At 51.7% G+C, this 22662-nt stretch overlaps 3 protein-coding genes across 4 annotated transcripts; all 3 read left to right on the top strand.

The window, feature by feature from the left end:
* The first annotated feature begins 14 nt into the window (after positions 1-14).
* On the top strand, positions 15-10573 carry POP7 (POP7 homolog, ribonuclease P/MRP subunit). Of its 2 annotated transcripts, none has more exons than XM_061209160.1 (2): positions 15-294; positions 9877-10573. In XM_061209160.1, the coding sequence occupies exon 2, from the start codon at positions 9887-9889 to the stop codon at positions 10307-10309; it is 423 nt and encodes a 140-aa protein (XP_061065143.1). In that variant the 5' UTR covers positions 15-294; positions 9877-9886; the 3' UTR covers positions 10310-10573. The 2 variants fall into 2 exon arrangements, with proteins under 2 accessions (XP_061065143.1, XP_061065142.1); XM_061209159.1 differs by lacking the exon at positions 15-294 and adding an exon at positions 9409-9603.
* On the top strand, positions 4507-5466 carry LOC133104528 (small ribosomal subunit protein uS2-like). Its single transcript, XM_061210386.1, is given in 2 exon segments — positions 4507-5012; positions 5014-5466. Coding segments are annotated over 2 exon segments (861 nt in total). The 5' UTR covers positions 4507-4574; the 3' UTR covers positions 5437-5466.
* A 9213-nt stretch (positions 10574-19786) lies between the features above and the next one.
* Positions 19787-22231, top strand: EPO (erythropoietin). The gene is made up of 5 exons (XM_061208831.1): positions 19787-19892; positions 20449-20591; positions 20817-20903; positions 21149-21328; positions 21478-22231. The coding sequence occupies exons 1-5, from the start codon at positions 19880-19882 to the stop codon at positions 21634-21636; spliced, it is 582 nt and encodes a 193-aa protein (XP_061064814.1). The 5' UTR covers positions 19787-19879; the 3' UTR covers positions 21637-22231.
* Positions 22232-22662: the final 431 nt, after the last annotated feature.

Genomic DNA, 22662 nt, shown 5'->3' with positions numbered 1-22662 from the left:
CCCGCACGGCCAAGCGCGCTCCTAGCGTGCCCGGCGGGCGCGGCCCGGATGCCCGCCGCCCCCGACCCCCCCCCCCGACACGTGACCCGGGAGCCCGGTGCCTCACGTGACACAGCCTGCTGCGGGCCGGGGGGGTGGTGAGGGTGTCCCCAGGGTGCTCACCGGCTGCCCCCCCGCACGTGATGCGCGACCATCGCGACGAAGGCCGCCGCTAGCGGCATCGCCCGCCTCCCGGACGGTCGGCTTCCTCCGGGAAGCCCGCCTGGATTGAAGGAGACCACGTACAACCCAGAGGTGTGTTCATCAGACATCCCCGGGGTATATGAAATAAACGAGGAACCTAATGGTTTAGAAACAGTCCGAGGCAGCACTGGCTGGTGAGACCTGGAGTTTCTATCTGGCTCCGCCACCGACTAGCCCCCTAGTCCTCGGGGGCGAAGGAGTTGACGCCGTCGGGCCTCAGTTTCTGTTTTATAGTAAGGTATTGATGCTCTGCTCCGCCCCATCCCTGGCCCCCATTCCACTCCCGGAGTGCTGAAAGAATTAAAATAGGTGAGTGTGAAAGGCTTCGGAAAGAGAGAAACTACTACGCAAATGTGAGAAGTAGATTGACACCGCCTTTGTTTAAAAAGGAGGTTTTCAAGAATGACTTTTCCGATTCTCTGAACTTTTTAGGATGAAAAAGTCTTGTGTGTGTTTTCACCGTTTTCTTTGGAAGTTACGCCAGAATGTATACTCTACTTCCCAGCTTCCTAAAACAGCCGTTACCAAAAACAATATAATCCTCAGGACAGGAAAGGGTAAATTCAGACTTGGAACTTGAGTCCTCTGTGTTTCGCCAAAACGCAGCGCCGACCTCCGGAGCTACCAGGAAGGCCCTTTGTTCTTGCACGGAGCACACCCCAGGTTTCGTGTCTGCTTTTTTCAGTTCCCTTGTCTTTCTTGCAGTCAGGATTCCTGCCTCAGTGTAGTCAGTGAAGCTGCTTGTTCACAGGCTGGAAAATGCAATTGTTTAAAACGAGGGCTTGTGTGCTGGTTCCATCCCATACTGACCGTGGCCTTGGGCAACTTTACTCATCTCTGAGTCGCTGGATTGCATGGTAAAGCACTTAACACAGTGCTTGGTATAGGGCAGGCACTCCACAAATGTTAGCTAGTGGGGCCTTCTGGGTCCACAGTGTTCACATTGTTAACTGTATGAAAATGTATCAACAGAATCCAATCTCCAATCAGGTTCTTCTCCTAGAACAAAGTTCTCAAGTTTATGACAGCTGTTTTTTCTTACTCCAAAGCTTTTTTTCCTTCCACTTTCCTAGATTGTGTCCTACCCTCTGAATAAGGTCTTAGCCTTTTAGCCTGTTTTAATTATTAATTAGCAAATGTGAGATTGTAAATTATGGTGGAGAAATGGTACAGGGGAAAAGGGGAAATCCCTGTGAAGGGGAAGCAGTCAGGGACAGTGGTGGCCTGTGCTGAGCAGGAAGGAAGGGCAGGACTTGGGTAGATTTAAGAAAAGTGAGTATCGGCTTTAGAATAGTGACAAGCCAGGCTGATGGGAGAAGAGGACCTGGATTGCTAGTTGGATGAGAAGTGAAGTGAAACTTAAGTTGAGGGCTTCGAATGCTATCATGAAAATGTTTTTGATTGGACAGTAGTACCTACCTACCTACCAGATGCTTTGCGTCAGGGAGAGCACGCTGGACTCCAGGGTAGGAGATTGGAGTGATTGATCGATCACCCCGGGTTTCCTGTATACCAGCTTGTGATCCTGGCCAAGTAATCTCCCCCAGCCGTAAAGTGAGAATGCGTTTGCTGCTGATGACACTGTGGAAATTGAATTGTATAAGCACCCTCTTTGAGAAAGGAAACAAATCAGAACTGTGAATCTCCCGTACAAAATTAAAGAAAAAAATTTGAATGAAGAAATCACTTGGACCTAAGATATTTTTGTTTATTCAGGTTTATTCAAGACTATGCTGTAAAATGTCTTGGTCTGTGTTATTTCAAATTTGGAAGCTTTTGAACTAAACAAAGAGATGTGGTTAGATGATTTATCGAGATGAAAGGGAAGTCTCAAGTAAGAGTAAACAGCCAAACTCTCTGCCTTTTTTTCTAATGGCAGATTCCCCTGCAGTGTTTTCCTTCGATGAAATGCAAAATGGTAAGGACCATCTTAGTGTCAAATCAGGGTATTACAATGCCTGGCTTCACCCACCTAAATTGCGAACCTTTATATTTATCTGTATGTCAAAGTTTGGAAAACATTTTAAATATCATGAAAAGACACACAGCCTGAGTAATGGAGTGATAGCTCATAAACTGTGCTTATTGTTAATTATCAGACAGAATGGGCCTTACAATTAATTTATTGCATTCAGAGTTACTTTCCTCCATGAGCTAAGTTCTTTGGTCAGTCAAGTGTAAATGCTTGTCAAGTCACCAATGCAAAATCACCACATTGCTAAATCCGCTGGTTTGTTATCTTATGTGGCCTATCAGCAGCATATGACACAGCTGGTCACTAGCTCTTCCAAGAAATGCTTTCTTCACCTGGCCTCCAGATCACCATATCCCTTGGTTTTCCTCCTAGCTCATCAGCTGCTCCTTGTGAAGCCTTTGCTGGTTCCCTCCTACTTCCCTATCTCCCAGGGCTCAGACCTTCCAGACCTCTCCATTGTAACAGGAGGGACTGCACAGGATCTGAGCCCGACTGCTAGACATTACTGCCTCACCTTAGCCATTGCTTCCTTTGGAAAACCTTGCATCCCCCCAAGGTCATATTGGCTGTACCTCCTTGAGGGTCCACCGAACCCTAGACATGCTCCATGCTGAGCAGTGGTCACACTGTCTTGCTCATCTTGTTTGCCTTCCACAGTAAACTCTGAGCTGCTCAGCACGGTATCGTTCTAGGATGTATCTAGTCTTCCAGCAGCCTAATGGGTCTCCTTGATCCAACTTTAATTGCCGAGTAGTATTCCATGGTATGGATGTACCACACTTTAACCAGTCACCCATTGAAAGACACATGGGTTGTTTCCTGTCTGGGGCTATTGCAAACACTGCTATTACAAAAACTGCTATGGACATTTGTGTACGAGTTTGTAAATTCCCATGTGTGCTCTTGCTGGGTCATGTGGTGAGTGTATGTTTAATTTTAGAAGAAACTGCCAAACTATTTTCCAGAGTGGCTGGACCATTGAACATTTCCACAAACAGTGTATGAGAGATCCAATTTCTCTGCATTCTCCTAAACACTTGGTATTGTCAAAATTTTTAATTTTAGACATTCTAATAGGTGGGTAGTGGCATCTCATCATGGTTTTAATTGCATTTCCATAATGGCTGTGTTGAACATCTTATGTGCCTATTTGTCATCCTTATACCCTCTTTGCTAAAGAACCCTCTGTTCAAGACTTTTGCCCATTTTCTAATTGTTTTTGTTTGTTTTTGGTCTTTTTTGGCTGCGCCGGGTCTTAGTTGCAGCACTCGGGATCTTCGTTGTGGCATGCGGGATCTTTTAGTTGCAGCATGCGAACTCTTAGTTGCAGCATGTGGGATCTAGTTCCCTGACCAGGGATGGAACCCGGGCCCACTGCATTGGGAGCACGGAGTCTTAGCCTCTGGACCACCAGGGAAGTCCGTAATTGAGTTGTTTTCTAACGCTTGAATTTAGAGTTCTTTGTCTATTCTGGATACAAGTGCATTGTTGGATATGTGATTTGCGGGTATTTTCTCCCAGTCTGTGGCTGGGTGGTCTTTCACAGAGTAAAAGTTTTTAATTTTGATGAAATACAATTTATCAATTTTTTTCTCTTCTTTTTTTTAAAGCATATATTACTTTTCACATTTATTTATTTATTTATTTATGGCTGTGTTGGGTCTTCGTTGCTGTGCATGGGCTTTCTCCAGTTGTGGCGAACGGGGGCCACTCTTCGCTGCAGTGTGCGAGCCTCTCATTGCAGTGGCCTCTCATGCTGTGGAGCCCGGGCTCCAGGCACACGGGCCCCAGTAGTTGTGGCACGTGGGCTCAGCAGCTGTGGCTCACAGGCTCTAGAGCGCAGGCTCAGCAGCCGTGGCACACGGGCTCAGCTGCTCCACGGCATGCGGGATCCTCCTGGACCAGGGCTCGAACCCATGTCCCCTGCACTAGCAGGTGGACTCCCAACCACTGCGCCACCAGGGAAGTCCCCAATTTTTTTCTTTAATGGATCGTGCCTTTGGAGTTGTATCTAAGAACTCTTTACCTGACCCTATGTCATGAAGACTTTTTTTCCTATATTTCTTCTAAAAGTTTTATAATTTTCCATTTTATGTTTAGATCTACCATCCATTTTGTGTTAATTTTTTGCATAGGGCTGAGGTTCAGTTCTTTGCCTATTTATTCAGTTGTTTTAGCACCACTTGCTGAAAAGACTCATTCTTTCCCCATTCAGCTGCTTTTGCACCTTTGCCAAAAATCAGCTGGCTGGCTTTTCCGCGCCAGCGAGACAGGGGTCTATACGGCGTTGTTCTGGATTCCCATCGTAACTTAAAGGGAAACTTTCACAATTTCCAGAGCCCTTGATGTCCTGCAAATGAAGGAGGAGGATGTCCTCAAACTCCTTGCAGCAGGAACCCACTTAGGTGGCACCAACCTTGACTTCCAAATGGAACAGTACACCTACAAAAGGAAAAGTGATGACATCTACATCATAAATCTGAAGAGAACTTGGGGGAAGCTTCTGTTGGCAGCTCATGCCACTGTTGCCATTGAAAACCCAGCTGATGTCAGTGTCATATCCTCCAGGAATACTGGCCAGCGAGCTGGGCTGAAGTTTGCTGCTGCCACTGGAGCCACTCCTATTGCTGGCCGCTTCACTCCTGGAACCTTCACTAACCAGATCCAGGCAGCCTTCCGGGAGCCAAGACTTCCGGTGGTTACTGATCCCAGGGCTGACCACCTGCCTCTCCCAGAGGCCTCCTACATTAACCTGTCTACCATTGCTCTGTGTAACGCAGACTCTCCTCTGCGATCACGTGGACATTGCCATCCCATGCAACAACAAGGGAGCTCACTCAGTGGGTCTGATGTGGTGGATGCTTGCCCGGGAAGTTCTGCGCATGCGTGGCACCATCTCCCGTAAACACCCATGGGAGGTCATGCCTGATCTCTACTTCTACAGAGATCCTGAAGAAATTGACAAGGACGAGCAGGCAGCAGCTGAGAAGGCTGTGACCAAGGAGGAATTTCAGGATGAATGGATTGCTCCAGCTCCTGAGTTCACTGCTACTCAGCAGGAGGTGGTGGACTGGTCTGAAGGAGTGCAGGTGCCCTCTGTGCCTATTCAGCAGTTCCCCGCTGAAGACTGGAGCGCTCAGCCCGCCACTGAAGACTGGTCTGCAGCTCCCACGGCTCAGGCCGCTGAGTGGGTAGGAACAAGCACTCAGTGGTCTTAAGCAGTTCTTCCACAGACTCTTAAAATGGAAATAGGTTGATGGAAAATAAACAGTTTCTTAAAAAAAAAAAATCAGCTGGCTGTCCTTGTGTGAATCTATTTCTAGGTTCTCTATTCCATTTTATTGATTATTGTGTCTGTCCCTTGGCAGATATCACACTGTCTTGATATTGTGTTTACATAGTAAGTCTTAAAATCAGGTGGTGTGATTCCAACTTTTTGTTTTTCAAAATTGCTTTAACTTCTCTTGCCTTGCCATATAAATTTTACAATAAACTTATTTACATCTAGAAAACTTCTTGCTGGGATTTTCATAGGAATTGCATTAAATTTGGAGAGAATTGACATCTATACTATGTTGAATATTCCAATACGTGGACACGGTATATCTCTCCATTAATTTAGATCTTTGATTAGCATTTTGTAGTTTTAAGCAGAGTTTGTACATGTTTTGTTACATTTATACTTAAATATTTTTCGCTCCCCCTCCTTTCCTCCTCCCCCTTCCCCTCTCTCTCTGGAGTGATTGTAAATGATTTTAAATTTTGGTTTCCAGTTGTTTATTGCCAGTATATAGAAATACAATTGATTTTTTTTTTAACTTTTTTTTTTTGTTTGGCTGCCTTGGGTCTTCGTTGCTGCGCACGGGCTTTCTCTAGTTGCGGCGAGCGGGAGCTACTCTTCGTTGCACTGTGCGGCTTCTCACTGCGGTGGCTTCTCGTTGTGGAGCACAGGCTCTAGGCATGCAGGCCTCAGTAGTTGTGGCTCGCGGGCTCTAGAGCGCAGGCTCAATAGTTGTGGCGCACGGCCTTAGTTGCTCCGTGGCATGTGGGATCTTTCCGGACCAGGGCTCGAACCCTTGTCCCCTGCATTGGCAGGCGGATTCTTTTTTTTTTTTTAATTAATTAACTAATTTATTTATTTTTGGCTGTGTTGGGTCTTCGTTTCTGTGCAAGGGCTTTCTCTAGTTGTGGCAAGCGGGGGCCACTCTTCATCGCGGTGCGCGGGCCTCTCACTGTCGTGGCCTCTCTTGTTGCGGAGCACAGGCTCCAGACGCGCAGGCTCACTAGTTGTGGCTCACGGGCCTAGTCGCTCCACGGCATGTGGGATCCTCCCAGACCAAGGCTCGAACCCATGTCCCCTGCATTAGCAGGCAGATTCTCAACCACTGCGCCACCAGGGAAGCCCTACAATTGATTTTTGTATGTTAATCTTGTATCCTGCAAACTTGCTAATAAGCTAATTTATTAATTATATGTTTTTTTGTAGATTCCTTGGGACTTTTTATGTATATACAATCATGTCATCTGCAAATAGAGACAGTTTTTTTTTCTTCCTTTACAATCTTTTCTTTGCCTTATTGCACTGGCTGGGACTTCCAACAATGAGAGTGGTGAGAGACGACATCCTTCCCTTGTTCTTGATTTTAAGAGAAAGGTGTCCAGTCTTACACTATTAAGTATGATGGGAAGCTGTAGTTTTTTTGTAGATGCTCTTTACCAGGTTGAGGAAGTTCCTTCCATTCTCTTTTTGCTAAGAGCTCTTATCATAAATGGGTACTAAATTATGTTAAGTAGTTTTTCTGTATCAATTGACATGATCATATGTGTTTTTTTCTTTAACTTGTTAATATGGTAGGTAATACTGATTGGTTTTCTTATACTGAACCAGTCCTGCATCTTTGGAATAAACTCTACTTGGTTCTGGTATATCATTCTTTTTATATACTGCTGGATTCAGTTTGCTAACATTTTGTTGAAGATTTTTGTGTTGTTCATGAGAGGTATCCATCTGTGATTTTTCTTCTTTTGTATTATCTTTGTCTGGTTTTGGCCTCATAAAATTAATTAGGAAATGTACCTTCCTCTTCTGTTTTCTGGAAGAGATTGTGTAGAATTTGTGTTACTTCCTTTTTTTTTTTTTTTTTTTTTTTGGTAGAATTCACCAGGAAAACTGTGTGGGCCTAGATATTTCTTTTTCTAAAGTTTTTTTTTTTTAAACTATGAATTTAATTACCTTAATAGTTACAGAGTTATCCAGATGATCTATTTCATCTTGGGTTAGTTTGGTAGTTTGTTTTCTAGGAGCTGGTCCATTTTATCTAAGCTGTAGAATTTATGTGTGTAGAGTTGTTTGTATTGTTCTCCAAGTATAATTTAATGTTTATGGGATCTTTAGTGCTATCGCCTCTTTCATTTCTGATAATCATAATTTGAGTCTTCTTTTTCTTGTTCTCTCTTTTTTGTCAGTCTCGCTAGAGGTCAGTTTTATTGACTTTTTCAAAGAACCAGCTTCTGGTTTGAGTTTCTTTATTGTTCTTCTGTGTTCAGTTTCATTGATATTTGCTCTTTATTATTTCCTCCCATCTTCTCCCTTTGGCTTTACTTTTTCTAGTTCCTTGAGGTGGAAGCTTAGGTTATGCTCCCATTCTTTTAAAAATACTGTTCAGTGTTTCCAGAATACTCCTTGCTTCCCTGAAGAATTCCTGTTTGTCCATCAAAACTCTGTTCAGATGTCACTTCTGAGATGGAGTAAGGTTGTAGCCAGCATTTCCTCTTCAACCCCAAATAACCCCCCAAACTTGTAAGAATCTGAACCTAAAAGAACCACAGGATTTAAATGGTGCTGGGAGAGAAGTTCTCAGGAGCCTGGCCTCTTTCCAACCTCCAGTCAAATGGGGTCAGACTCTACCCCAGGCAACTAGAGAGAGGTCTGGGGTGTGTGTGTGGGGGTGGGTGGGAGGGGCGGTGTGCTTAAAAATGCCAGCTCAGGGACTTCCCTGGTGGTCCAGGGGTTAAGACTCTGTGCTCCCAATGCAAGGGGCCCGGGTTCCATCCCCGGTCAGGGAACTAGATCCCACATGCTGCAACTAAGAGCCCGCATGCCACAACTAAGACCCAGCACGGCCAAATAAATTTTTTTTTAATTAAAAAAAAAAATCCAACTCACGTGTAGGCTTACAGTTTGTAAGGTTATATTGGGTTTTGCAACTCAGTATCAAGACAGGAATTCTCATCCCCATTTGAGTGATGAGGGAACTCAAGCGGAGAGTAGTTGAGGTCCTCACTGCAGGTCTAACTCATTTTCAAATGGAACTCCACAGAAGCTAAACCAATCTGGGCAGAAAACCCCTTCCCACTGGCTTTGGGGAGCCACCGACCCCCAGGTGTTGCCTTGCACTTTCCCGCCAGGGGGCGCACGTCCGTACTCCCAGGTGGCGGGCAGTGACCGAAGAGCTGGTGGCGGGTGGGGGTGGTGGAGGGGTGCGAGTGGGTCAGGGGGCCCCAGGGGAGCTGTGAAGGCTGGGCCTGCGGCTCATAGTTCGCGTCCCCAGGGGCTGGCCTGGGAGGTCAGCCCTGCCAGACGCAGGGAAGAAGGACGGGTCCCCGTGAACTGAAGAGGAGTCCCGGAGAGCTGTCCTCCGCCAAGGGCCGGGCCTCGCCACTCGTTACCCGCCCTCGGTCTTTGGGCAACAGGAACCTTGGGCGGGAGGTCAGTTCTGCCAACTCTGCCACACCTCCTCTGACCCGAGGAACTGCGATGGACGCGAGAGTGCAGACTTGACTTCAGACCCCTTCGCGATCACGTTCTATGGAACTCGCCGCCCTCCCTGCTATCTTTGGAAGACCCTTACCCCCCAAATTCTCCACGCCCCTACAATAGCCTCCTCTCCTCCCTTCTCCCCTTCGGGACACCTCCGCGAACCGGGAACTCGGATTGACCCAGGAAAGCTGACCTCCCCTTCCCAGATCCTCCCCAGCTCCGACTTGGTACACACCTCCCACCTCTGCGCCCCGCCTGGGAGGCGTACACGTGGTAGATCCCATCACCCCCGGAAGCCTCGCGTTACTCAAACACATCGCGCGGTTTTGCGAGCTCTCAGGAAAGGGGCGGGAGAACGGAGGCCAGGAAGGCGATTCGTGGATCCCGCGGGCTTGGCTGCAGGGGACGAGCGCGCGTGCGCACTCGGCACCCTTTTTCAGGAGCCTGGCGCCGGCTGGGTTCTAGCGCTCGAGCGTTCCGGCGGCGTTCACCTTTCCTTCTCTTGCCTTCTTGGGGCCTGCGGGTCGCGGGCAGCGCCCTCTATTCCGGCCGGTCGGCGCAACGCTTGAGTGCCCTGGCAGGGGAGCGGGCCGCGGCGCGTGGAGAGCACTGTGGACCGGAGAGAGTAGGCGCGGAAGAGCTGGGGAAAGGGGGCGGTGGAGGGGCCTGGAGGTTGGGGGCGATGTGATGAATGAGTAGGAACTGGGGGTGGGGGAGATGCGGGAGCTTGAGGTGAGTGGAAGGGGACTGAGAGTGGAAGGGAATAGGGGCGTCGAGTGCGCCTTCTCCCGGCTTCACCCTTTGGGCAGGAAACGGGGTGGGAAAGGAAGCGTTGGTCGCTCGTCACCCCTGGCTGATCTCGTCACCCCTGGCTGATCTCGTCTCTTCCTCGTGCCAGGGCACACAGCATGGCCGAAAACCGAGAGCCCCGCGGAGCCGTCGAGGCTGAGCTGGACCCGGTGGAGTACACCCTGCGGAAGCGGCTCCCCCATCGCCTGCCCCGGAGGCCCAATGACATTTATGTCAACATGAAGACTGACTTTAAGGCCCAGCTGGCCCGCTGCCAGAAACTGCTGGATGGAGGGGCTCGGGGTCAGAATGCATGCAATGAGATCTACATCCACGGCTTGGGCTTGGCCATCAACCGCGCCATCAACATTGCCTTACAGCTGCAGGCTGGCAGCTTCGGGTCCTTGCAGGTGGCTGCCAATACCTCCACCGTGGAGCTTGTCGATGAACTGGAACCAGAGATTGATACGCGAGAGCCGCTGACCCGGATCCGCAACAACTCGGCCATCCACATCCGTGTCTTCAGGGTCACACCCAAGTGATTGAGATGAGGCTGGCCCACCTTATCCACCCACCCCCGTACAGCTAGGCTCAGATGTGGCTCTTCTTGTACTGAGTACTGTAATGGACCTTCTACCAGAGCCATGTAGGAAAAAGCCTGTCCCCTTGCAGCCCAGAGGACTCTGAATTGAGAGGGCGAATATTGTCTTTTGTTGGGCCCAAGCAGTGGGGCCTCCTGAATCTTTGCGGTCTGTAACCATTGTCCTATACAATAAAAAGTATCAAGTTGTGTTGGTGCCCGGCCACCCCGCTGCACTGCCTCTCCCCTGTGTAAATTCTGGAAAGGAGAGTAGGAAAGAACTTTACAAGGATTTAGGTACAGGAGGGGAACCCCAGTGTTTCCCGCCTTCACAGAAAGAGCATAAATTGTACTACGGACACTGCAACCTAAAACAAACTTTAGTACAGTGCAGAAGCCTGACAATTCCAATGTTTGCTTTAAAATATTTCATCCTCACAGAAGAAGGCAGGGCAGATAAAGTATATACTTTCACCTGCTGGAGTGCAGCTGGGGTGTAGTTGTATGCTAGGAAAGCATCAGGATCTCTGCTGGCGGTTCCCAGGCAAAGGAAGGGTGAGGGTTTAAGGATGAAGAAAGCAAACAAAGATGGGGGCCTCCTTTGTATCAGCCTGTGGTAGAGACTGAGACACTGCTTCATTTGATTCCTGGTCCTGAGGGGCCCAAATTGTTCTAAACAGCTATGGTCCAGAGCCCTTCAGACCCTTGTGGCTTGGCTGTTCTAAGCAGGAAAGGATAGCCTTCCCTTTGAATTACTGGGCACACAGGTCATAAGTACTTTTTTGTTTGGATATTTGTAGGAGGATCTGATTTTTCACGTTTATCAAACAAGTCACCTAAAGCGATTTTTATCAAAGTGGGTGGTGACCCATATGTGGATCTTGAAATCAATTTACTGGGTCAAAGCCTTTTAAAAAGCAAGTAAAAAAAAAAGTACAACTTCAATGGTAATATTTTGTTGACACTGTTTCAGTTATAGATGTGTATACAGACACATGTGCTAGTTATGACATCAGTTTTACTGTTGGGTGTCAATTTTACTGTTGGGCAAGATCACAGGAGTTTGAAAGCCTTTGATCTAAAGGTTAGTAACAGAATTTGGTTCTAGTTTGCTTGAAGGCAGTTTGGTTTGGGGTTCTGAAAATTAGCCTTCTCGTTTAACAAAACCTCTCCCTCTGGCTTGAGTGTTCCTGTTGATGAGGGATTCATGCTGCGGAAGTGACTGCCAGCCACTCAGGAAAGTGAACTCCTTACAGAAGGACTAGTGCTTCATTCTAACAACTAAACACATGCTGAGTGCCTACTGTGAGCCAAGGCCTGGGCTGGGCCCTGGGGATACAAAGATGGGTATAAAATGGCCCCTGCCTTCAAGGAGTTCACCACTTAGTTGGGAAGGTGGATATACCAATTTTTTGTGAAATGAGTAAGATGTGTTATGTAAGAAGTAAGAATAGCCACGATACAGAAGTGTGGAGAAGGAAATGGCTAACTTCCTGGTGAGGTCTCAGATGGTTTCACCTTTTGACCTGGGTTTTGAAGGATGAATAGGAGCTTGCCAGGCAGAAGAGAGGGGAGAGGGCATATCAGACAGAGGGATCAGCATGCACAAAGGGGATTCACGAACAAGCAGGGTGTGTTCTGGGACTGGAGGGTTGCTCGGGCAGCTAGAAAGTAGAAAACACTGGGGAGATTTGAGGGAGACAAGGCTGGAGACATTTCTATCAGGTACCCCGTATTCCCCCCCACCCCAATTTCCCTATCAGCCTTTTTTTTTCTTTTAATTAATTTATTTTTGGCCCACTGCGTGGGCTTTCTCTAGTTGCGGCGAGCGGGGATTACTCTTCTTTGCGGTGCGCCGGCTTCTCATTGTGGTGGCTTCTCTTGTTGTGGAGCACGGGCTCTAGGCGCGCGGGCTTCAGTAGTTGTGGCTCGTGGGCTCACTAGTTGTGGGGTGCCTGCTTTAGAGCACAGGCTCAGTAGTTGTGGTGCACGGGCTTAGCTGCTCTGCAGCATGTGGGATCTTCCCGGACCAGGGCTCAAACCCGTGTCCCCTGCATTGGCAGCCGGATTCTTAACCACTGCGCCGCCAGCAAAGTCCCTCCCTATCAGCCTTGACTGCAAGACTCCCTTGTCCAGGAGCCTGCAGTAACGGAGTGGGGAGCCGGCAGGGAGCTGGAGGGAACTATGTGTGTCCCTGCACGTATGTGCTCCGCTCTCTGCTCCTGGCCTGGGCCCAGCCGAGGTGGTGGCGGCAGCCCTTTTGCATTTGGTTTGTTTTGGCAGCTACATCTCCCAGCTTATTTGTTTGTTGTTTCTACTCCGAGTTCTCTCACTGCTTGCCAGTGGGGCTTCCCTCAGTGGCAGGTCTGCAGAAACAGCCCCTAGTCATTGCCACCGAAGGAAGAAGGGGTGTGAGGGCAGGTAGGGGGCGTGGGGAAAGCTCCTGCATCTGTTGGAGCCCATGCGTGGTGGACGGGGCAGGGAGCTCTGCATTCCTTCTGCAGGGAGGCCAGTGCCGGCCTCTGCTTCCCTCCCTCTTTGGTTCTCTGAAGTGTCTTCCATCACAGCTTGGGAGGTGATGGGGGTAGAAGGAGTGTCCAGGTGCAGTTTCCCTCCCTTCCTTTTGCTCAACCACTATGGAGCCCACAAAGAGTGCGAAATGACCTCCTACTTCAAAAACAGATCCCCAGAGACCAGATTTGAAATGCTTGTCTTGGAGGTGAGTGTAGACCTGTTCTCATCATCCGTAGTATTATTGAGCATCCACTGGTTGTATGGAATCTGTGTTAGGCGCCAGGTCTGCCTGGAGAGGTATAAACTCCTGGTTCTCTAAAAACTAATAGGAAAAAGGACAGATAGATTTAAAAAAATAAATCATTTACATAGCACTTGGAGTTGTCCTAGCATTAGTAAGGGCTCAAAAAATAGTAAGGGCTACTATTGTTAGCTTGAGCCATTTTGCTAAGGAATGGTTTGAGCCTCTTCATGGGGATGGGGAGAGGGGAAGGAAGGTGATTTGTGTGTGTTTGGTTTACAAGGCTGGGTTATTAGTCCTGTCGGCTTTTACTTTTGTGGCACGCTTGGCAGGGAAGAAGGGAGGCCCTCAGAACACATGAACTGGTTTGGATGGGCGGATGATCCTTCTAGGTGAGTTCCCAGTGCTTGGTCAGGAGTTGGGGGAACAAACCCTGGAGCCTATGGGGAAGTTGGACTAGAGGCATGTGTCAAATGTAGTTCCTTAGGGAAGGGATATCCCACTACACAGACTTGGGGGTGAGGCAAATGTTATCCCACCAAGAGAGAAGTCTGTGAAAATGACCACTTATGACTCCATCTTCCTAATGACATTATGGGTGCTTTTTAATTGATGTGTTTTGGTTTAGTCATATTTTCTAGTTGGTCAATGATCCTGTATTGTTTTTGTGATAAGAAAACGTTATTTTTTTTTTTACAAAGCCTGTTCCTTTGGTCTGTTCCCTAGGTGGGGTGATCAGGGGAGTTCCTTATCAAGCTGATGAGATAACTTCAAGGAGAAGAAGCGATTCCATTGCGCAATCCAGTAACTAATAAATATCTGACAAATGAATGGATGGATGCATGCATGCATGCACAGGAGGACAGCTTGTTATTGGCTACCCTATAACAAGTCTCTGCTCCCTTAGAAACACCAAATATCTTTCACTGGAAGTGTGCAAGCAGAGGGTGGAAGTTCACCTTCATGGGATGTCCTAGGTCCCTTCCAGCTCAGAGTTCATGAACCTTGTTTGCTGCAAGAAAAATATACTTTCCTGAACGTACTAAAATTATTTGCTGGTTGATGATATAAGACATGAACAGAAGGTCTTGCTTATATACAGATCGGAGGATGCCTCTTTTAAGCAGTAGGTTCTCGTAACTCATTGGTTATCAGTGAACCATGAACAGTTTGGGAAAATATTTGCTAAACTTGGAGGTTTAAGAGTATGTCTAAGGCTTCTATAAACTACCTTGAGTAGATCTTGGCCTATGTTCCTCCAAGTAGGAAGAGCCTAAAGAGTTCATGCAGGGCTTCCCTGGTGACGCAGTGGTTAAGAACCCACCTGCCAAGGCAGGGGACTCAGGTTTGAGCCCTGGTCCGGGAAGATCCCACATGCCGCGGAGCAACTAAGCCCGTGCGCCACAACGAAGAGTAGCCCCCACTCGCCGCAACTAGAGAAAGCCCGCGCGCAGCAACGAAGACCCAACACAGCCAAAGATAAAATAAATAAAATAAAATAAATAAAATTAAAAAAAAAAAAGAGTTCATGCAAACTCCTTAAGCCCCATGTTAACAAAATGAAACTTCTGTGTTCACGACTACACCCCTGCAAAGATCTTACATGGGAGAAAAACATTACTCCCGTTGATATCGCCAGTAGTGTTTTAAGTTAGGATTTTCTAGTTTTATTTTTGCTTGGACAGGAAAACTACTCTGACCAACTTAGCAGCTCTGTCTTCTGATAAAGGATGGGTGCCATGGGAAGGAGCTTGGGAATATTCAGCCATACTTGTGAGCAAGAGATCCTAAGATGGGGCTGACACTTCATAGAAACCTAATCTGGGGAAGTGTTTCTGGATCCCAAGGTGGAGGTCTTGGTGCTTTGGGCGCCCTCCTTCAAGGACTCAAGCACTGGAGGAGAGGCAAGCGACAAGTAACCAAGGAAGCTGGCCTGGTAATGCTTCAGGCCTCATTCAGTACAAGGTCCTTGGGACTTCTCCGGGCCTCCCTTGGGAGGAGACCCATGTTAACGGGACAAGAAACCCCTGTTTGGCCCCAGGCTTTGAATAAACTAAGTGTGAGACTTGTCTTGATATCTGTGTCTTAACCCCCGCCACCCCCCAGCTCCCACAGCGATGCCATTTCACTCAGTTTTGTTCAGTGGCAAGTTTCTCCAAAGAGCAGTGGATGTGTACACCCTGAGGTACCTCCATCCACACTCCACTATCCCCATGACCTTTACCAGTGAGTTGCTTGGTAAAGGTACAACACCAGAGATAAGGTGTCATGAACCCATGCCCAGCTCCCCAGAGGGAACAGTGGAGGACGCTGGCGGAGGGCTGACGAATATGCTGGAGATTTGGTCTCCAGGCCTCCAAAGCGAGGACAAATAGCAGCCGCAGTAAAGCAGAGGGCGCCGTGGTAATAGCTAGCATTTATTGATTACCCCGTGCCGGGCATTACATAATCACACGACAGCCCTGGCAAGCAATTACTATAGTTTTTTACCATCCCCAGGCTCAGACATAAAGTCACTTGTCCACGTCAGGTGCTAGTGGTGGAGCTCAGGCCACCAATCTGGGCTCCCTTGTTTGCTAGACAAGCCCCATTAGCCTGCTGATGCCACAGAGCTGCTCGCTGAGAACAGAAGCCCAGATGTCTGGTTCTACTGGCTACTTTGTGGCCAAGTAAGCAGAACTTGCCTCAGTTTCTCCAAAGTGACCTTCGCACAGGACTTCCTTTTGCTGTCTGGCAGGAATCCCAAGTCCTCACTCCCTTCCCAGTTCCCCAAGCGCCAGGAAGCCCTCCCCCACCACACCCTCCAAGGTCCCGGCCACCTCACTTCCCAGCACAGAAGGTCTTTTGGGCTGCTGGCTGAACTCCCGAGCCCAGCTGAGAAGCCACTGCTTGGAAAGGAGGAGGGAGGAGAAGTCCAGAGGCCCCCCTCGTCCCCAACACGACTCCAGGCAGCTGGGACTTCGTGCTGCCTGGGGGTCTGCGACAGCTCAGGGGGCTGTAAATTTGCTTCTTGGATTTTCAGTCTGAATTGGCTGCCAGGAAGACTCCATGGAACAGAGCCTGCCTCCACCCCCGCCATCCTCTGGTTCAGACCCCGCCTCGGGGGGCTGCCTGCTCAGGAAGTAGATGGAGACCTCTCAGGCCCCCACGAACCCAGAGCTAGGTTGTCCAGGCATGGCTCCAGCAAGCATTCAGAGGATGAGTAGCTCACTTCCTCCCTCTAGGTCTCCCATTCTCTGGCTGAGGTGTCTGGAGTGGAGGGACCACACAATGCAAACCACACTTGCGGGATGACCATGAACGGGCAACATGCTGGGTGCCCAGTGGCACCAAGGTGAACAAGACCTGCCTACACTGTCCTTTGCTCTCTCCTCTGGTTAACAGAGCACCTGTGCTGCATGACTCCAGAGAGTACCATTCTCATCAGGGTCGATATGAATGGCGCCCCCTGGAGTTGTGCAGTGCTCAACCTTGACAGCTGTATATGGTGGCCCGGCCAGGAGAGGCCTAAGACGTGTACATAAAGGATGGCAGCCCAGAGCAGGGAGACAGCTTCCTGCTGGGGTATCAGGGAAGGCTTCACAGAGGAGGTAATGCTTGGGTTTGGGCTTTGAGAGCCATAGTGGGAGGGGGAGGGTGATCCAGGTGGAAGGCACAGAGTGAGCGAAGGGCGGGAAGCAGCAAACCATCTAACTGAGCTCATGTGATGCAGGAGAGTGGGAGTGAGCAAAGTGGGAGAACAGGCTGGAAAGGTAGGTGGCTGGCAGAGCACAGAGGGTCTTAGTTCAGAGGCAACCGGGAGCCACTGCAGGCTCCTGCTCTGGGGAATGCCACGAACGAGCTATTCAGTGGGAAAGTTACTCTAGTGGCAGGGTTGGGGATAACTGGAGGGGATGGTGCAGAGACCCTCCGCGGTGGTCCTGGCACTGGTCCAGCCCCGTGCCAGAGAAATACAAACAGGCAGATGGAGGGGGCACTGGCGGGGGGGTGGTGGGCATCGGAGGGAGAGCCCTGGGTAGCTTCCTGCTCCTCAGGGTCCCCTGCTGTCAAGGCTGGATGGATGGACCCTGCTGGGCAGTATCCACAAGCACCTGGGTTGAAGTTGGCTCCCAAACCAGCCTCTGCCCTCTTGGTAGGATTACTACAGCTTAGGGATTGGGTGCAGGGTGAGCTGAGATCCTCTCCTCTGCCCTCTCTCCCAGGCTGCAATCGCAGCTCTCTCTCCCAAAGCCCCAGCGGATGAGCCAGCATCACCCCTGTCCAGCAGGCCCCAGCGGCTAGGGGCTGGTGCCCAGGGCCCCTCTCCCTTTCTTGAAGGCAGGGGCCTGGGGACCTCTGACAAGCTGGTGTGAGGGGAGAAGCAGGTCCCACCGCCCGAACGGCTCCTCCTCTCCTCCCTCTCCTCCGCCTGTGTCTACTCCCCCCACCCCAACCCCGTCTGTCCCCGGCCCCCTCTCCACGGTCAGGTCAGGGCAGTGACGCAGGAGTCAGGGGACCCAGAGAGCAGAGGCTGGGGGGCGTGTGGTGGGTCGGGACAGAACGCATGTGCGGACGTGTGTGGACGTGAGTGTGCGTGTGCTTGTCCCACAGCTGGGATCTTGTCCCAGAGCTGGGCTCTGAGGGCCAAGTGGGGCTGGGAGGCTGCCTGGGTGCTGAGGAGGAAACGGGGACCAGAGGACGTAGTGAGGTGTGCAGAGCCACAGCAGCCAGCACACCAGGTTCGGGGAGGACCCCCAGAGCAGGCTCGCAGTGAGCAGAGGGCAGGGGAGCAAGTCAGGCCCCCATTAGTTCCCGTGAGCCTCTGCCTCCCCACCCCTCCCATTCATCTTTCTGAACCCCTCTTTGATCAGGCTCTTTCCCCCGCCCCTTATCTCCCTCCCTCACCTTTGTAACCTTCTCAGCAGGCATCCCTGCCTGCTTCATCGAAAATTGCCACCTCCTCCGACACTCCTGGGCCTTTATAGTTCTTTTAGCCATTGGAGCGCCTCTATCTTTTATTCATTTTTTGTGTTTATCATCCATCTCTCCACTAGAATGTCAGCTCCACCAGGGCAGGCGTTCTTGTCTGTTTCATTCACTGCTCTATCCCCAGGTCCCTGGCCAAGAGTAGGTACTCTTACATGTATATTTCAAATGAATGAATGAATGAATGAATGAATACTTCCCACTCTTTCCAAACAAAATCCAAATTCTTCAGAGGGGCATTCAAGGCCCTTCACAACCTGACCCCTCCCTAACCGGCACCCTAGTCTGGTCTCCACCTCTCCCTCCCGCACCCCACCCTTCACCCCAACACACCTGACCCACCAAGCACTTGGCTGGATGGGCCTCTGCACCCACCTCACATCTTTTCCCATTGAAATCTTACCCACCCTTCCAGGCTGAGCTTGTTGTCACCTCCTGCATCAAATCTTCCTTGATTCCCCAGCTAGAGGTGAGCTCCCCCTCTTCCAAACTCTCACAGCTCGGATCTGCACACTCCAGTCTTCATGCACAGTTCCGTGTCCCCACCTTATCTCTATTGTAAGCTACAAACTCCAGGAGGCAGGACTTAGGGCTCAACACATCTTTTTGTCCTGAAAAGTTCTTAGTCAATTGTCTTGCACAAAGAAGGCACTGAATGCATGAATAAAATATCTCTAATATCATGGGACTGGGGAGGGAGTGAATGAACGTATAAATAACCACCGGTATTTGTAGGACTTCCCTGTCTTTTATGAAAGCTGCATGAGCTGGGACTGGTGCTTTCATGAGGCCCATTTGACAGGTGAGAGCACTGAGGCTCAGGGACTCAGGCCACTTTCCAAGGTTTGATAGGCCAGCTAGCCTTGGACTCCTGCTCCCGGGAGCTCCCCCCCCCCCCAGAAGCCACAAAGGCTTAGCTGCCAATCCCAAGTGCCATCACTCTGGGGGTTCACTCTATTTCAAAGTTCTTAAGAATTTTACCATGCAGACTAACCTAAAAGTTCAATTTCTGGGTTTTCAGGGTCCCCAAAAGTGAGGAGTGGGGGAGAAGACCCCCTCAGATTTCTTGCTTTGTGCGCCCCCATTAAATTTCTCAACAAGAACACTGGTTTCTAGAACAAGAACTGGGATCTTGAGAAGGAGGCCCCTGACTTGCCCCGCCAGCACCTTCCGGGCTTCCAGCCCTAGCTGCCTCGCAAGAACCCAGACAGTCCCAGCTCTGAGTCCCCGCCCAAGACTGGGACGCCCCCTTCCCTGAGGGGACGTCGGGGGTCCCCAGCCTTTCCCGGAATGGCACTGCTCTCGCAGCGCAGCCTTCTACCCGTCCCGCTGCGCGCACGCAGCCGCCCCTCCCGGAACCCCGGGGTCCGACGACGGGCAGCCCCGCGCCCCGCACCCGCCCCTGCGGCAGCTCGGCTCCCGCCCCGGCGAGCCCCCGACCCAGGCGTCCTGCCCCCAGCTCTGACCCCTCCTGCCCCCCCCCCTCCCGCGACCCCTCACGCACACAGCCCCCCCCAACCCCCCACACGCACGCACACAGCTGATAACAGCCCCGACCCCCGGCCGCCGCCGCAGTTCCCCGGGCCGACAGTCCCCGGGCCAACCCCGGCCGGCCGCCTCGCCGCGCCGTCCTCCGGACCCTGGCCCCGGGCCCTGCGCGCTCTGCCCCGACCCCGGCTCGGCGCCCCGGACGGCGGCCCCCTCCTTCGGGCGGCGGGGTGGCCCTGCCCCGCCGAGCTTCCCGGGATGCGGGCCCCCGGCGCGGGCACCCGCCGAGCCCCAGGTCGCTGAGGGGCCGGGCGAGGCGCGGAGATGGGGGTGCGCGGTGAGTACTCCCGGCCGGGGGAGCGCCCGCCCGCCCGGCCCCTGTTTGAGGAGGAATTTACCGCTGGGGCTGTTGGCCCCGGGGTGGCCGGGTTCAAGGACCTGCGACTTGCCAAGGACCCCGGAAGGGCAAGGGGGGTGGGGCAGCCTTCACCTGCCGGCCGGCCGGGCTGGGGGAGTCCCCGGGAAAGTCGGAATCTGAGCTGGAGACGCGGTGGAGGATTGGGGGGGGTCCAGGGAGAAGAGGGGCGGCTATGTGGGTGACGAGGAAGCTGATACCTGGGTCTGGGAGCAGCAACCCGGATCTGCGAGAGGGGAAGCCTCTGTCACACCGGGATTGAAGTTTGGCCGGGAGAAGTGGATGCCGGTAGCTGGGGGGTGGGGTGTGCACGCGGCCGCGGGATTGAATGAAGGCAAAGGAGGCAGAGCCTGAGCGCTCGCAAGGTTCGGGTCGGGAGGACTCGCGGGGGCAGAGCAGCGGGATGGGTGAGCGTGCACGTCCAAACCACCCCTTCTGCAAGTCCCGGCCTCACGCTCCGCCCGGCTCTGCCTCCTAGAATGTGCTGCCCTGCTGCTTCTGCTGTCCTTGCTGCTGCCCTCTCTGGGCCTCCCAGTCCTGGGCGCCCCTCCACGCCTCATCTGTGACAGCCGAGTCCTGGAGAGGTACATCCTGGAGGCCAAGGAGGCCGAAAATGCCACGGTGAGGCCCCCTCCCCAGGACCTTCCACAGAACTCACCCTCAGGGGTCCAGGGTCTCCCCCAAGATCCAGGAGCCTGGCACTTGGTTCAGGGGTGGAAGCGTGGAGCCAGAGCCCCCAGTAAAAGTAATGAGAGTGGTAGTCCCCAGTGCACAGCTGGAAGCTAGGTAAGGGGCGAAGCCAGCAGGAGCCCCTGCGGCCCCTGACTCCAGGCTCGTGCATTTCAGGTGGGCTGTGCTGAAGGCTGCAGCTTCAGTGAGAACATCACTGTCCCAGACACCAAGGTTAACTTCTATGCCTGGAAGAGGATGGAGGTGAGTTCATTTTTTCCTTCCTCTTGGGGAGTCTCATTTTGGGAACTTCCTAGGGCAGGAAGGAGGATGATAGAGAGAAGAAACAGAGCAGCAAAGATGAGGGCTGAATGGAATACTTTCATTCATTTATTCATTTGTTCATTCATTCATTCACTCAACAAAACTTCTGTTTGCTTGGGGCTGCTGAGAGGGAGGAGGGCGGGGCTGGCTTGGGCCAGCTGACTCCGAGTCTCCGCTCCCTTTAGGTCCAGCAGCAGGCTGTGGAAGTCTGGCAGGGCCTGGCCCTGCTCTCAGAAGCCATCCTGCAGGGCCAGGCCCTGTTGGCCAACTCGTCCCAGCCATCCGAGGCCCTGCAGCTGCACGTGGACAAAGCTGTCAGCGGCCTGCGAAGCCTCACCTCCCTGCTTCGGGCACTGGGAGCCCAGGTACGTGTAGGACCCTCCCTGGCACTTGTGTTTGACCTTTCTGTAAAATGGGAGAAGGGCCCTGCCAAGGAATCCCTGCTGCAATTCTGTCCCAAATTCCATCTCCTGCCGGGGTCCCCAGCGGTAACCTTCTGTTCTCTCCTTGGCAGAAGGAAGCCGTCCCCCTGCCAGACGCAGCCTCCTCTGCAGCCCCCCTCCGAACATTCACTGTTGATACTTTGTGCAAACTTTTCCGAATCTACTCCAATTTCCTGCGGGGAAAGCTGACGCTGTACACAGGGGAGGCCTGCAGGAGAGGGGACAGGTGACCCGGTGCTCCCACCCCGGGCACGCCCACCACCTCGCTCACCACCACTGCCTGTGCCATGCCTTCTGCACCTCCACTCCCAACCCCTGTCGATGGGCCATCAGCTCAGCGCCAGACTGTCCCACGGACACTCCAGGGCCAGCAGTGATATCTCAGGGGCTAGAGGAACTGTTCAGAGCTCAACTCAGATCTAAGGATGTCACAGGGCCAGCCTGAGTCTCCAAAGCAGGAGGAATTCAGAGAGTTCAACTTAAACTTGGGGACAGCGCCATGCTGGGGAGACACTGAAACTCATCTCAGTGCCCTGCAGAACCATGATGCTGCGTGATGCTGGGAGAAGCTGGAGGGCAAATAATGCCTTTTGCACCTAGCAAGCAGGGAGAGGATGGACTGGAGAATTTAGGGGGCAAGCCATGAATTCTCCGGGTCTCATGGGGACTCCGTGACAGCAGAGCCCGCTGGATGAGGAGGGTGGTGGGAGCCGTGAAGATGGGATGGGGGCTGGCTCCTGGCTCTCACTGGGTCCAAGTCTTGTGTATTTTTCAATCTCACTGGCAAGAACTGAAATCGCAACCTGGCTCTTGGCTTTTCTGTTCTCCCGGGAGACCCCTACTTCCCTGGCTCTGCCCCCATCCTGGCAGCAGGCAGCAGGTCCGGGAAACCAGAGGTGGAGGGGGCCGGGCCCTACGTGCTGCCTCGCATGGCCTGTCTGACCCCTTGACCCCAATGGGCCTGAGGCCACAAGCTCTGCCCACGCTGGTCAATAAGGTGGCTCCATTCAAGGCTAGTCCTCTGTAGGCAGCTGCCATCTGGCCCAGGATAAGTCTTTTTTTCTTTTTTTTTTGGCTGAATCGCACGGCTTGTGGGATCTTTGTTCCCCAACCAGGGATGGAACCTGGGCCCCGGCAGTGACAGCACAGAGTCCTAACCACTGGACCGCCAGGGAAGTCCCCAGGATGATGTCTTTAGTGAGCCTCGGCTGCCGGCAAGGACACAGGAGCCAGGAGGAGGTGCCCCTTTGGGGGCT

Source organism: Eubalaena glacialis, chromosome 13 (genome assembly GCF_028564815.1).
Source record: "Eubalaena glacialis isolate mEubGla1 chromosome 13, mEubGla1.1.hap2.+ XY, whole genome shotgun sequence".
In the NCBI taxonomy this organism is placed as follows: domain Eukaryota; kingdom Metazoa; phylum Chordata; class Mammalia; order Artiodactyla; family Balaenidae; genus Eubalaena; species Eubalaena glacialis.
The sequence above is the reverse complement of the archived record's forward strand: the minus strand, read 5'-3'. Positions and strand labels throughout refer to the sequence as shown.

Excerpts from the sequence above, each read along its gene's own strand:
- EPO (XM_061208831.1), top strand. Across the intron at positions 20,904-21,148 it reads ATGCCTGGAAGAGGATGGAG|GTCCAGCAGCAGGCTGTGGA; the intron begins GTGAGTTCATTT and ends CGCTCCCTTTAG. Across the intron at positions 21,329-21,477 it reads TTCGGGCACTGGGAGCCCAG|AAGGAAGCCGTCCCCCTGCC; the intron begins GTACGTGTAGGA and ends TCTCCTTGGCAG.
- POP7 (XM_061209160.1), top strand. The coding sequence starts at position 9,887 with ATGGCCGAAAACCGAGAGCCCCGCGGAGCCGTCGAGGCTGAGCTGGAC.